At 42.9% G+C, this 16202-nt stretch overlaps 1 protein-coding gene across 3 annotated transcripts in view; it reads left to right on the top strand.

Moving 5' to 3' along the window:
• nr1h4 (nuclear receptor subfamily 1, group H, member 4) overlaps nt 1–16202 on the top strand; it is a 45897-nt gene that overhangs the window by 28080 nt on the left and 1615 nt on the right. For all 3 annotated transcript variants that reach the window (XM_056261225.1, XM_056261224.1, XM_056261226.1), the window contains one exon: nt 15340–15453. In XM_056261225.1, coding sequence (XP_056117200.1) covers nt 15340–15453 — 114 coding nt within the window. The remainder of the gene's footprint in view (nt 1–15339; nt 15454–16202) is intronic.

The following is a 16202-nucleotide window of genomic DNA, read 5'->3' as shown; positions in this document are numbered from 1 at the left end:
GGTTGCATAAAGTACCTTAAGTTTTTCCCTTAAGTATGATACTTAAGGGGCGATTTACCCTTACCTAAGAGAACAACTTAAGGGTGTTGCATTTAATCTCTTAAACGGTTCTCTTAGGTAAGGGAAACATTTAAGTGTTTCACGACAGCGATCCTGGATTCACGTTATAAAAGTCTGTTGTTGCCATAGATACGCAAAACACTAACATGTCGGAATATCACGTGTCAGTCCAGTGACGCTATCATGCAACACCGCGTTAGCTCCGAACGTGGCGGCAGTTTGTGTTGTTCACCGTCTCATGCTTTGGCATTTGTTTAGGTTTTGTGAATGCACTTCTGGCTCTGTGTCTCGAAATACAGCTGAGTATATTTCCATAGCATACCTGTTTTCTTCTGTCATGATTCCTTTTAAAACACAGAATCAGCTCGTTCTCCTGTGAATTTTTTGTCGGCCACACACTCTCCGTGCGCGCACTGACTTAACGTTGTGATAGTTTACTTGCGAATCGCGTGTAATGACAGACAGACAGCCGTCTAGTTTGATAGCGATGTCAAATATTGCGCGTCGATCAAATCGGTATTCTTGCAACAATTTTTCATGGCTAAATTGGTCCAAAGGGTTCTCCCTATTCCCTATGATCTTCAGCTGGTTTCATAAATTCAGCCATGTCGTCTTATTTTTGTCCGCGTTACTCTTAAGGTTACGATTTCCAAACCTTAAGTTATACTTAGGGAAATTACCGTTAAGGGGTTTTATGCAACACTTAACGATTACTTAAGTGAAAAAACAGCATTTAAGGGAAATTCTAAGTGTTTATGACGTTTCACTTAAAAAAACCGTTAAGTAACACTTAAGGGTATTTTTCTGCAACACCCTTAGGTTTAAGGGAAACATAAGGGCGACTTTAAGGGAAAATTACACTTAAGGTGCTTTATGCAACCGGGCACAGAGGTCCCATGAGAGATGGACAAAACAGCCTTCAGCCTGAACTATTCTGACCTCAGACTGGAATGGCTTAAACCCCACAAACTTTACACGCTAAAACACCTTACATATCAAAATCCATAAAACTCATCCCAGAACAATTCTCGATGGACTTATAATCAAAGATCATGCAACTACATAATTCTGTTGTTCCTACAATATATGTGTGTGTCTCATATGCTTAGATGCCATACAATTCATAATTGTTATAAATATTAGGTGTGTGAATGAAAGTGTGCCGTGTTTCCTGTCAGCAGGATCGTATTTTTAATTCAAAAAGATGGTTTGATTTGAAATCTGTGTAAAATGTCCTGTATTTTTTTATAATAGTAATAATGTCTAAACTGTGGCCTCTTGTTCTCTCTGCTAGTGCTGGAGAACAAGGAGATCTCAGATAACCCATGATTCACAATAAGAAGGAAATAGGGCCACCTCCTAATTGGCCAGAACCCATCCGGGAGGTTGGACAAACTTTGAGTTTAAAATCTTAGACCCGAACACAGAATCTCTCTCTTGTGTTCTTGTTCTCTTGCTCTTGTGCTCTCTCTGGTTCTCTGGGGCTCTTGCCCTCTGCTCTCTGGTGCTCTTGCTCTCTCTCTCCCCCGCTCTCTCCCTCGGGAAAGGTCTCGGCAGAACAAGTCGGGTGGAGCAGACGATAGTTATAGTAGCCATGTAGACGCATAGAGACAAATGACCCAAATCAAGATCAGGGTTAAAACAGATTTATTCAAGCCATCTAACTCGTCTCACCTTCCTTTCTTTTCTTTTCCGTTAAAAGTCTCGGTTCTAAGTTTTGCTGCAAAGTTTTGTTTAAACGTTTCGACTGCAACGCGCCTCCAACTTCAAAGACTTTCATCCATCCGCCAACACACCACGTGATTGGCTGCCCAAGATCTAGCAGGCACGAGGAGACCGCCAGCCAAGCAACGGACCCGGGAAACCCCTTTACACCGACAAAAGGGAACCCCAAAGCAAGGACAAGCAAGTAGCCCCCAGACTCTTAACTGAACTGGTGTTTAATATAAAATTGAATAACCTGCCTAAGAAACGATAGAAGGGTTAAATCGATGATTGATGGTTCATTCAGGTCATGTCTTTTAAGTGCATATAAAAACTTGGGATCTCCCCATCTGACTCCTAAAACTCATTCTTCCTCATTCTCTGTCTTTCTGCAACTCGTATGAATGTGTGTGTGTGTGTGTTCGTTTTATTACTATAACTATTATTACTATTAGTTTTATGTGTTAGTCTTATAATCAATAAGGTATTGTTTGTGTGTGTTAGATATTAGTTTTATGTGTTAGTCATAGGCTTATAATCAATAAAGTATTGTTTGTATTTGAAAAGAGAAGCATTACTTGTGTTATGTGCTTACGAATTTATTGTCTTGAACTGCGATCTAAGCTACTTATGCTCTTTCCCTTGAATTATTTCTTAATTTAGCTGTTAGCTGGGAATTAGTCTTTCTTGCCCAGGAAGATATTATATTTCCTAGAATTAATAATTGTTTATGCTTTCCGTTCATTGGATGAACTGCTAAAATGATCATACTATTGATTCTGCTACAGTAAATTCTCAAAATAATTAAATTATTAATTATTGATCATAATCCGTTATGAATAATAATTAGTTATATTTATACGGGCGTATAAACGCTACAGCAGCTGCTATAGCGTCCACTATCCATCTGGACAGGCTCTGTTTCGAGGAGGCGAGACCCTTGGTGCGCCCACCAAACTAAACAAAAAGCTGTTCTGAACAACCGAAGGAGGCGGAGCGCGTAATGTAAAATCTCAGCTCCCTGACAGGGCAGAGGAGATTCACATCACTTTCGCTGTCAGATGCTGGCAGAGCTGACAGCGAAATAACTTGCGCTCTGAATGGAGTGCCCATCACTTTAGGAACATAGCCATGTCTAGGTCTGAGGATGACTTTAGAGTCATTCGGCCTGAACTCAAGACACGACGCGCTGACAGATAGCGCGTGCAGGTCCCCCACACATTTTACTGACGACAGTGCAGTCAGAAAGACGGTTTTCAGTGATAGATATTTCAACCCCACGGAGTCTAGTGGTTCAAATGGAAAGGCTTTCAGGGCCTCGAGGACCAATGAAAGATCCCACATAGGAACCGACGGGGGGCGCGGCGGGTTCATCCTTCTAGCTCCTCTAAGGAAGCGGATGACCAACTCATGTCTTCCCAGTGACTGGCCGTGCGTCGATTCTGCGAACGCTGCCACGTATACTTTGAGCGTGGATGGGGACCTCCCCTTATCCAACAGCTCTTGTAGGAAGGTGAGCAGATGCGCCACCCCGCATGTCCGTGGGTCCAGACCTCTGTCGGTGCACCATCTAGAGAACACCGACCATTTAGACGCGTAGAGCCTTCTCGTGGAAGGAGCTCTAGACTGCGTGATCGTGTTCATCACTCCTTCTGGCAGGGCAACGAGTACCTGTTGATCAACCATGCGTGCAGAGACCAGCGATCTGGATGGGGATGCCAGATCGAGCCTGAGAGAGGAGATCTGCCCTCACCGGAATCGTCCACGGAGCTGTATGTGACAGTCGTGCTAGTTCCGGGAACCAAATCTGATTCTCCCAAAGCGGGGCTATGAGGAGCACCGAGTGGCGCGTTTCCCTGATTCTCTTGATCACCTGTGGTAACAGAGAGACCAGAGGGAAAGCATATAGCGGGAGGCTGGGCCAAACCTGGGCCAGCGCGTCCTCGTTCTTCGAGAAGAACGTCAGACATTGAGCGTTGTCTTTTGACGCAAATAGGTCGACTTCCGCTCTGCCGAATAGGCGCCACAGTTTCTGGACTGTTTGGGGGTGCAGGGACCATTCCCCTGGGGGAACATTGTCCCTGGACAGTTTGTCTGGGCCGTCGTTCAAATGGCCAGGCACATGCGCCGCCCTCAGCGAGCGCAGGTGCATCCGAGACCAAATAAGGAGGCGTTCCATCAGATTGCAGAGATTTCTGGATCTGACACCGCCCTGACGGTTTACATAGGATACCACAGACACGTTGTCTGAGCGGACAAGAACATGTTGGTCCTGTATGAACGGGAGGAAGCGCTTCAGCGCGTTCTCGACCGCTATCATTTCCAGACAGTTTATGTGAAAACACTTCTTTTGGTCTAACCACTGGCCGAAGACTGGTCTGCCCTCGAACAGCGCGCCGCAACCCGATGGACGCGTCTGTCGAAATGACTTTCCGATAAGAGATGGTTCCCATCATCACTCCCTGCTGGTACCAGTCGGCTACTTACCAGGGCTGCAGAGCCGCTATGCAGGTCTGAGTCACTCTGCTTTTCTGGCCGCCAGAAACCCAAGCTCGGCGGGACGCGCAAGCATTCAACCAGCGTTGGAGCGGGCGCAGTAGGCCCAGCTGAAGCACCGCTGCAGCTGATGCCATACAGCCCAACATCCTTTGAAATGTTTTCAAAGGGAGAAAGCTGCCCTTCTGGAAAGATGCGGCTAGGTGGCGAACACTGCGCACGCTGTGTCGATAAACGAGCCGTCATGGTCACCGAATTTAGTTCTATTCCTAAAAAGGAAATTGATTGGCTGGGAAGTAATGAGCTCTTGGTCCAGTTGACCGTGAGACCCAAGCTTTCCAGGTGACTGAGAAGCACTGTTCTGTGAGATAGCAGTTCTGTCTCTCACTGTGCCAATCGTCCAGATAGTTCATTATTCGCAGACCCTGACTTCTCAGGGGGGCGAGCGCCGCGTCCATGCACATCGTAATGTACGGGGTGCTAGGGACAGGCCGAACGGCAGGACGGTGTATTGATATACCTGACCGTCGAAGGCGAATCTCAAAAATTGCCTGTGACAGGGTATTATCTGAATCTGAAAATAGGCATCCTTCAGATCTAGAGAAATAAACCAGTCCCTCGGGCGAACGTGCGCGAGAATTTTCCTGGTCGTAAGCATTTTGAACGGTCTTTTTGCAAGCACTTTGTTCAAATGTCTCAGATCTAGGATAGGTCTGAAGGCTCCGTCTTTCTTGGGTATGAGAAAATATCGGCTGTAAAAGCCTGACTCGCTCAGAGAAGGCGGTACCTTTTCTATAGCCCCTTTGCACAGCAGCTTTGCTATTTCTGCGTGAAGTAGGTGTGCTACTTCCGCATTCACTATCGTCGCGGTCCGGGCTCGAAAGCGCGGGGGGCGGCGAATGAATTGAAGTGTATAGCCCTGCTTTATTGTGCTCAGCACCCATTCTGAAATCCCTGGGATAGTTTCCCACGCAGCTATGTGAGCCACTAGGGGGCGAATGGCCTCCGGGTTCAGATCGGGAGCTTGAAACTGAACCGGAGCCGAAAGCACGGCGCGCGCGCTCTCGGTTCTGGGCAATGGCTGCTCGCTGAAAGCCGAAATCCGGCTGATTTATGTGAGATGTCCCAAATCATAAGGGATGGGGAACATTTTCTTTTCACTTTTTGACGTGCGAGCAGCGCTCTGGGCGGAAAAGCTTCCTGTAAGCGTGAGCGCGTGTGCGCGGGCACGAGACTTACAAGTGTATTTGACGCCCCGATCGTAATGGATGGGAAGCGTCTTATTAATGCCCTGCGTTTTGTGATAACACTTAAATGCGCACACGGTGCCCGGGGGGAGGTTTTTGTTAGTAAGCGTGAACGCTCTCTGGCGGGCACGAGACTTACATTCATAACCTGCTTTTTGATCGTGTAACAGAGCGGGCAGATAGTGGGCACAGACTTGTGGACCCATTTCTTACATTCAACACTCGAGCGGCTTTTCTGCGCTTTATGAGAGTGTGCCCTTTGAGTGACACGAGATTTGAAGTGCTTGTGTGTAGGGGTGAACACTTGGGGGGTGGGCACTTTCACTACACTTAAAACACCGACGGTGTGAGCCGGACCAGACATTATACTCTTTTTGAGATTTCTCTGGGTCGCCGTGAAAACGGCGTTTGTGTGCAGGCGAGAGGGTGAACAAACCGGCTCGTTGGCTGCTAAATGAACCACTGCAGTAGCCTGTTTGAAGGGGACTGACAGGGAAATAAATTTTGACGGCGGTCCGGTCGCAGCGGGACACGTGCGTCTTTTCGGAGGCGATGTGTCTGTTAGTAAGCTTACATACTTAACCTGACATGTATGAGGCTGTTCTGGCCGTGTGACAGAGCAGGCAGAAAATAGGCGTGAGCACAGAGTTGTGGGCACGTTTCCTACATCTAGCATTCGAGCGGCATTTGCCAGCTTTATGAGAGTGGCCTCTGCGGGAGACACGGGGGGTATCGTGTTTGTGTGTAAGGGTGAACACCGAGATGTGGGCACCTTTACTACACTCAAGACACCAACGGCGTGAGCCGGATAACCAGACATTATACTCACTTGAGATTTCTCTGGGTCGCCGCGAGAACGGCGGATGTGTGCAGGCGAGCGGGTTGCATTACCGGCTCGTTGGCTGCCAAATACACCGCTGCAGTAGCCTTATCTAAGGGTACTGACAGGGCGAGACATTTCGCCGGCGGCGCGCAAGCCCGTCCGGGTCATGCAGAGAGCTCGAGAGGGCTCTGCATGACGCGCGAACAGGGACGCGAGGGTGGGGAAGCTCTCTTGTAACGTAAAGAGAGCTAGCCGCGTGCTCGTTGGTCGAGCAGAACTGTATACAAATTTCTGCTCTTACCACGCATCCAGTACGTCGCGTATGCTGATGCCCGTCCGGGTCATGCAGAGAGCTCGAGAGGGCTCTGCATGACGCGCGAACGGCGACGCGAGGGCGGGATAGCTCTCTTGTAATGTAAAGAGAGCTAGCCGCGTGCTCGTTGGTCGAGCAGAACTGGGAACAGTGTTTGTATGAGGGCGCGCGCACAAGTAGTGGGCACGGGACCTACATGTGACACAGATGATGCCCGTCCGGGTCATGCAGAGAGCTCGAGAGGGCTCTGCATGACACGAGGGCGGGGTAGCTCACATGTAACGTAAAGAGAGCTAGCCGCGTGCTCGTTGGTCGAGCAGAACTGTATAAAAATTTCTGCTCTTACCACGCATCCAGTACGTCGCGTATGTTGATGCCCGTCCGGGTCATGCAGAGAGCTCGAGAGGGCTCTGCATGACACGAGGGCGGGGTAGCTCACATGTAACGTAAAGAGAGCTAGCCGCGTGCTCGTTGGTCGAGCAGAACTGTATAAAAATTTCTGCTCTTGCCACGCATCCAGTACGTCGCGTATGTTGATGCCCGTCCGGGTCATGCAGAGAGCTCGAGAGGGCTCTGCATGACGCGCGAACGGCGACGCGAGGGCGGGGCAGCTCTCTTGTAACGTAAAGAGAGCTAGCCGCGTGCTCGTTGGTCGAGCAGAACTGGGAACAGTGTTTGTATGAGGGCGCGCGCACTAGTAGTGGGCACGGGACCTTCATGTGACACAGATGATGCCCGTCCGGGTCATGCAGAGAGCTCGAGAGGGCTCTGCATGACGAGCGAAACGGGGAGCGAGGGCGGGGAAACTCTTGTAACGTAAAGAGAGCTAGCCGTGCGGCGCTGTGGTTAAAGACTTTGATTCGAGCCCGCAGGGTCGACATCGGAAGTTCCTTGCAGTGCTCGCATCCTCCAACGAGAGGGCGAGGCTGCGTGTTCCTGGCCCAGGCAGAGAGCGCAGATGGGCGGTCTCCAATGCTGAGCGGCTCTGCACGAGCCATAGGAAAGGCGAGACATCTTGAAAAAGGGCGGGCGCCCTTCATTGGGCGTGACGTCACGCCGGGCTCACTGGTAGGCTGCAGCAGTTGCCCGCAGGGCAGCCAATGAGCACGCGAGATGGTCTGCTCTAGGTCTGCTAGCTGCTGCACTGCGTTGACAATGAATACAAAATTAAGGATAATTTTTTGGCTTCAATATCTCGAGAAGATGAATCTTTCCCGTAGCGTAAGCTAAACTTACGCAATACGAGAGAACCTCTCGTAAGAGAACAAAATGCTTTCTGTTCTGTTACAGTGTGCGCGTCGATCTTTCACTTTGGACTGCCGTGACTGGGATTTCTCGCACCCCAAGTATGCAGGTTATTTGTATACATGCGTCGCTCTATGATATTTCTCTTAAATTACGATCGTCATTCCAACCATATAGGAGATTTTGCTGAGTAGCGAGGTGGATTCCGGTGCTGGGATTACCTGACGTTCGCTGCGGAGCGCTGCTGTTTTGCTGCTGTCTTAACTAGAGATCAAACCAAGTGGAAGGATTTGCGTCATTTTTATTATTTCACTCTGGCGGCGGCCGAATAAAAAGAAAAACAACGTTACTGCGTTGCCTGTAGGTTGATTGGAGGAATATCGGCGCCCTGCAGTTTTAGGTGTGTGAGTGCGAGTGTTTTTACGTGCGTGTGTGTGTTTACAAGGAAGACGGTGTGTGTTGTCTGGTTGTTTCATTGTATTGTTTTCTTTCAAGTGTTTATTTAGTTAATTTTGTTAGTTTGCATAAGAGTTTCTTTTGTGTATGTAATTATTCTATGTATGTGAATGTCTTTTTTTTGCATCAGGGGTTTAGTGGCCAAGAACAAATGTGCGGGGCTTGACTTGTGGATTATTTTGTGCTGTGTATGTGCACCGTGTGTGAAGGTGAACCTGATTTTTTTTTTTTTTTTTTTTTTGTATTTCTTATTACTTATTTGATTGTGGTGGTGCTTATTGAGTCTCTCCCCTGCTGGCCACACTCAGCCCTGTTCTTTTTGGTTATATTGGGGTGTGGTTCTTGTGACTAAGTGTATTTCTTTTTTTTGTATGTAGGATTTTGTGTAGTTATAGTGGTCAGTGTTGTAGTATTATTTTGAACATCTCCCTTGTGTATTTGTCATTGAATAATTTATTATCTTTGGTGTCTTTGTCAATGAACAATTTATTATCTTTTGTGTCTTTGTTAATGAACAATTTCTTATTTTTTTGTGTCCTTTAATAAAAACAAGTAATTATTTATTCATCCACGTCTCTTGTCCTATTGGGGGATAAGAATCTGTGCGGCCTGTCTTAGGTTGATTCCTGGGTGGAGAATTTCCAGGTGGCGTAGTAGTTAATACCTCCGTTTTGCCTCATGTAGATGTGACATTATGACATCTACAGAAGGAATGCATGTTCAGATTTATAAAAATTGGTTTATTTCTTATTACATAATTCCTTAAATGTATTTGTAAAAGATGAGTATAAGCAAAAACAAAGTAATCAGAGTCTGAAATCAATATAAATAATTAGTAAATAATTTATTTATATTTTATAAACTAGTAAATACTTTTTTATATTTGATAAATTAATTAGTAAATAATTTACTTACATAAATTACATACATATATGTATATATATATTATAAATTATCCACTAATTATTTATATCGGCATCAGACTCTGATTACTTGTTTTTATTTATTTAATTTTTGCTACCGTCTTACTGTACTTGCTACTCAAACAAATGACAAGTACACCACCCGTAGATATTCCTCAACTGTCGCAACATGTCACAAACTGACATGTTTGAGAAAAAAATAGGCTATTTAAATAGGCGTTTGTTTCACAATTACGTCAGTATAGCTGCTCAGCTCATCTGTCAGTCACTACCGAGGTGTCACAAGACGGCAACCTGTTCCGCGACAGTGTTCCGCAAAGTCAGTGACACATGTCACTATCCACCGGCACATGCCAATAATGTCAGTGACACATGTCACTATCCACCGGCACATGCCAATAATGTCAGTGACACATGTCACTATCCACTGGCACATGCCAATAATGTCAGTGACACATGTCACTATATCCACTGGCACATGCCAGTGGAGACCGGATGTGGCAATACGTCAGATGCCCATCATGTCACTTAATGTTAAAACTGCTACTGTGGTCACCCCTAATGTTGTTCCCTATTGGTCTAACTTTGTTGATAACCTGAATTGGGGGAATATATGGAACCTTCCTTAAATACCTCCTTACGAATAAAGTAAGAGAAATCTCTTTCAAAATGATACATAGGTATTATCCTGCTAAGCAATATCTCCTGAATCCGATAGGCTCAAAAATTTAACTTTGTAGCACGCACTCGTCTCAATGAACGTGACGTCTGCGTCTACCAAACGTGACGTCTGCGTAGCAGAACGTATCGTCTGCGTCTGCCACATCACTCCTTCGTCTGCAGAACGTCACGTCTCCGTCAAGGGGGTTTCCAGCACATTCCACACACTTATTCGTTCTTTATTATTTTCCCCCACTGATCTTCAATTCTATTTTATTAGCAATGAAGTGATATTACCTTGCTTATACATAGCTTTTTATTATATAGTAAATATTAATTTACACAAATTATCATGTTAAAATTTGTGTTTGCCATTTTTTCTTGTCAACATGTCCACATATAGCCTACTTAATCATAAAAAGATTAACCATAAAAAGCAAGTAGGCCTTTGTACTATTCACCACTAGGAGTCTCTTGACCAACACAAAATAACGTAGCCTAGTTGTAAACATTTGGGCTGATTTAACTAACAAATAAAATGTGTTATTTGTAATGTTTGATTTTAAAGTTGTAATATTTGGTTTTTAGAGTTTCACCGAAGTTTGATTGACACAGGCGATCTGACAGAATTATAATTAAAAACAGTTACACCTCAAAAGAGAAAGGCGAGCACAGTTTATTATTATTAGGCTATTATTGTTATTTTTATTATTTAGTCTAAATATCTTTGCTGGTGCATACAAATATTTAGATTTGTATCAACAGGTACAGAAATATTTTGGCACAATAGTCAAAAGCAGGAAGAGAATTAACATAGAGCCAGAGTTTCTCTTTCAATTCTCCCATGATTTTTAACATCACACTTAAACTACATCCTGATATGGAGGCGTGAGGTTATACAGAGGCGTGTTTATTAAGTCCGTTGTCATTTGCGGAGATGAGGGGAAAATAGTGTAGTACCTGCAGGATAAGCAAGGATCATGTAGCCTACAATTAATTTGTTGTCATGAGAACATTACTAAATCAAATAAATACGTTCTGAAATTGTTCTAAAATATAAAGTTAATGTTTTTAAATTTAAACGAATGCATTATAAGTGTTTATGACACGTTGAATTACTGAATGTACCCTTTACTTCGTTTTTCTCAGTTACATTTCACGAATCATCCATAGTATATTCCTCCCAGTAACTGCAGTTCTCAAAACAATTAATACAAACAGCAGTACACAATGGATTACCTGTAAAAGCCTTAGTTAATCTCAAAAGTATTTGTAAATGAACATACCCAAAACAATAGCCAAACAATAGCATGTGACAAACGAAACACGTCTTGTTTATTATGCTGCTGCTACAAAAACTGAATAGGCTAAATAAATAAATAAACAAACAAACGACGTCCTAAACTGTTTTGTGTTCATAGCCTTGTGTTTGCAGATTGTAGTAGCCTATTATTTCGGATATCCGACATTATGTTTTTGTAACCATTTTAGTAGCCTATAGCCTAATAGTTTAATATATAGGCCTATTTATAAAAATATATATTTTTAAATTCTATTCTTCTATTTAAAGGATCTACAGAAACAGTGGTTGTGCGATCGAGTTGTCTGTTTTCTAGTTTACCAAAGTGCTGGCCTTTTAAATTATTATTATTTTTTTTTTAATCCTATACAGTATATAAATCACAGACGCAGACGTGACGTTATAAGACAGACGCAAGTGTCACGTTCATTGAGACGAGTGCATGTTGCAAAGTCATATTAAAGGGTTAGTTCACCCAAAAATTAAAATTATGTCAGTAATTACTCACCCTCATGTTGTTCCAACCCCTTAAGACTTTCGTTCATCTTTGGAACACAAATGAAGATATTTTTGATTAAATCTGAGAGCTGGATAAATCCTCCATAGGCTTCTTAAGGGATCGAAACTGGCCGGCCCAAAAGTTATGAAAGACATCGTTAAAATAGTCCGAGTGACTACAGTGGCTCAATCTTAAGTTTATCAAGCGACGAGAATACTTTTTGTGCGCAAAAAACAAACAAAAATAACGACTTTATTCAACTAATCATTTCCTTCTCTGTTCGGCCGTGATACTTCACGTAGTGAAACTGCGCAAAGCTTCTAGGTTGTATGTCACGCATCACAAACATGACCAGTGTCGGAAAATAGTGAGCCTACGTGTGACGTGCAACCTAGAAGCTTTGCGTAGTTTCCTATACTGTCTATGGTAGTTTCACTACGTGAAATATCACGGCCCACAGAGGAAGAAATGATTAGTTGAATAAAGTCGTTATTTTTGTTTGTTTTTTGCGCACAAAAAGTATTCTCGTCGCTTGATAAACTTAAGATTGAGCCACTGTAGTCACTCGGACTATTTTGACGATGTCTTTTATAACTTTTGGGCCAGCCAGTTTCGATCCCTTAAGAAGCCTATGGAGGAGTGATCCAGCTCTCAGATTTATTCAAAAATATCTTAATTTGTGTTTCGAAGATGAACGAAAGTTTTACAGGGTTGGAACAACATGAGGGTGAGTAATTACTGACAGAATTTTCATTTTTAGGTGAACTAACCCTTTAAAGAACCGATCGCAACCGCTGGCACACTGCACTGACCTGTGCTGAGTAGAGTGTTAAACCCGTGTTAGAGAAAAAACAATTTATAACTTCACTGCTACACGTGAATGACACTTAAACGTCTGACAATACACTTCACTGCCACACGTGATTTACGTGACATCTGCGTCACGTCTGCGTCTTAAAGGGTAACTAAACCCCCGGTCAGAGCCTGACTCCACCCACTGGCAATATTTTAAAAATGCTGGAAAAGTGGGCGGAGCCCAGTGGAGATAGAGGGGATGAACGGATACTCTATCCTGATCGTTTTCAATACTCGCAATTCCAACTCCTGACTCGCTACAGTGGTTTTCACGAAACAAGATGGTTTTTATACTGCCATGGACGTGGTAGCTCGTACCAAGGGCGTGGTAAGCTGAAACCTGCTTACGTCAGACTCAGCTCTCACCGGTACCGTCACGAACTACCGCAAACATCCAATAGGAAAATTCAACTGCAGTAGCCACCGTTCAACCTGAAGAGGGCAGCACTCAGACGTGTTTACACCATATATTGTAAAATTAAAACACTTTATACCCAAATGTCAAATATCCAGTTAACAATTTTTGGTTCCCAGAACGTTACTTTCAGGTTCCCAGAACGTTCCCTGAACAAACATTCTAACGTTAATATCCAGTTAACAATTTTGGTTCCCAGAGCATTAACAAACTTTATTAAGGAACAGTAATTTACATTTAATATTTAAAACATGAAAATATTTCAATAAATAAAATTGCACAAACATTTTAATTAAAACCATCCTTTTGCAAACTGTATCCTATAAATTACAACAAAATTGATTCATATACAATTAATTTATATACAATACAATGATGTGCTAATCTTCACTGCGCTCAAAACATGTAAACTGCCAACACCGTTATCTGCAAATTTAACAAGAAAATGAAAAGACAACGCGTTACATGGACATTAGAGGAAACAATTAGATGAACAATTAAAGAAGCAATCTTCTGTCATGAAGTGACAGTCGCATCTAGTCTGGGCCGGGTTTCCCGATAATGTATATATCTTTTACGCCGCCTTCACACTGGCAGTTGAAATCAGCTCCGATACGGCTCCGAAACGACCGGAAGTCATTCATTTCCTATGGAGATTCGCAGACCGCATGCGAACGGGTCCGAAACGGGTCCGAACGAGTACGGTGCGAAGAAAATCGTGTCCGTTGGTCATCCGGATGCGTTCAAAAAAATTGAACTCTTGCGAAAGGCTACGGACGGTTCCTATCCGACAATTCCAGCGGAAGTTAGCGTTGCTGCCTGGTACTGATAAATAAACCTGAATTAATTAGTTTCTGCATGTTTCAAGTCTTGAAACAGGTTTGTGTTGCCTAACTTTGATAGAATGTATCTTCAGCACAGTTTGCAATAATAATTATCTGCAATAATAAAATTAGGCTACATGTTTTGTCTCGAAACGCATATTTGACAGTGAGTTGACAGTATAGTATTATCTTGAGTTAGATGCAGATTTACTATGTTAAATTTATGTTCATTAACAAGAACAGTAATATCTGTTAAAAAAAATCTCCGCCATTTTTGTACTAGGCTACTCGCTTCCGACGCTTGGGGTGTATTACGTTTTACGCAGCTGATTTCAACTGCCACTGAAGTGAGTGAGATAAAATATTTCAACTGAAAACAAAATTTTGTGGCCAAATATTTCCCAGACGTAGTTTTGGTATTGAGGTCAAAGTTAACTTGCCTTGTGTTCGTTAACAACAGTGGGTGATGGTCACACAGATTTGAAGTGTTTCTCTCTATTGCAGCGACTTTTTTGTGCATGTTCTCATTGTTCTGCAGACAGGGTGACCATCCTCGATTAAGTTCCCCCTCTGGACTTTTGTAAAAGCCAAAATATGACCACACCTCAGATTTGGTCCTCTTAAAAGGCTGAAAAATCTCCCGAGCACGGTCACTGCCTTCCATTTCTTCTCGAATAAAAAAACAACAACATTGCCGGTGACACACTGGCTGCGTGACGTAAGGCCGGTGACACACTGCCTGCGTGACACGCGCGTCTCAAAACGCGTGCATGCTAGAAATAGAGCCGACGCCTATCCTACCCAAGGGCCAGGGGTTTTCAGTGTGTTGCATATGCACGGCACGAGAAATAACATTCGTGGTATAGATACGCACTTTCATGAGATTGTGTTGGGATGTGTGCTGTGTTATAATGCGTTGCTATTGACGACGGTCATATGAGGAAGGAAATGCCACAGAATAGAATCTTGCTTTAAAAAGTGCATAGAGCTGCTTGTTTTATTTGTTGTTTGTTGATTTTCAAATATAAAACTTGTTGAAATGTTTTTAGTGTGAGCATCAGTTCCTTTTGAACACTCATCTCGTTTTAACAAAACCGTGTTAATATTGATAATCGAAATTTTCATACCGTCCCATCCCTATATTGTACATTCAAAAAAGACAGTTTTACAACTGAACACTAAAAGTGTGACTCAGATTTATTTATTGAAGCTCAAACAATTGTAAAATGTGTGGTCTGATTAATGCCACGTGAGTATACTTAATGTCATCTTTAGTCCAGGAAAGAATGCATGGACTTCTTTTAACTTTAGTCATAGCCAGTATGTAAATATGCGCATTGGGCTCAGCAGGTTATTTTTAAATGTAGTTATAGCTTCCAAGAAACATGTTTTGGAGTGGTTACAGGTGGCTGAGGTAATAAATGACTGCTGTTTTGTTGTCATTACTGGACTTAGAGTGATTTAGAAAATAATTGCAAAGCTTGGTGTAAATCTTCATGAATTGCTTTATTTTTTTCAGGAATATCTGAAGAGTTTATGACACCCATGTTTAACTTCTATAAAAGCATTGGGGAGCTGCAGATGATGCAAGAGGAACATGCTTTACTTACTGCTATCACTATCCTCTCACCAGGTGAGCAGATATCCGTCACTTAATGTTCTAAATAAGAAGTTGCAGAATGCAGATTAATTCGTTTATTTTATTTTATTTCTTATTTGAGCAAACTAAAAGAACACAATTGCGCAAAAGTTTGGGTACGGTAAGATTTGTTTGTTTTAAAAAAAAAAGTCTCTTATGCTCACCAAGGTTGTTTATTTGATCAAAAATACAGTTAAAACAGTAATATTATGAAATATTTTAATACATTTTAAAAATGTAATTTATTCCTGTGATTGCAAAGCTGAATTTTCAGCATCATGACTCCAGTCTTCAGTCACATTATCCTTCAGAAATCATTCTGATATGTTGATTTTGAACCAAGATGCTGTTTTTGTAATGTTAGCTAGTTACAGGACAGTTTTTAGTGTCATTGTCTGTCTGGAGCTGGTGTGCTGCTGCCGAATAACAACAAACTCTTGATTGTATATACTTGTGTACTTTTTGTATGTTCATTTTTTGTTCTTCCTTGTCTTTTGTTCGTCATCTTTGCTTTATTTTTCGCAAAGCATTATTTTGCTTCTCTTCAGCTATAATAAAGAGACATCCACTCTTGCATTGCATGTTCGTGCATTTTGGGGGCAGAGCAATGAAGGGAGGGGTGTGTTTCAAACATCAACAATGTTTCAAAGAAATTGCTTACTGTTTAAACTATCTAACACCCACTTTTGGTTCTTATGTAATTAAAGCTGCTGTCCGTAACTTTTTTGGGTTAAAAATTATCC

Source organism: Rhinichthys klamathensis, unplaced genomic scaffold (assembly GCF_029890125.1).
Source record: "Rhinichthys klamathensis goyatoka isolate OS25496 unplaced genomic scaffold, OSU_Roscu_1.1 h1tg000181l_1, whole genome shotgun sequence".
Taxonomy (NCBI): domain Eukaryota; kingdom Metazoa; phylum Chordata; class Actinopteri; order Cypriniformes; family Leuciscidae; genus Rhinichthys; species Rhinichthys klamathensis.
Note: the sequence above shows the minus strand (reverse complement) of the source record. Positions and strands in the feature narration are given on the sequence as shown.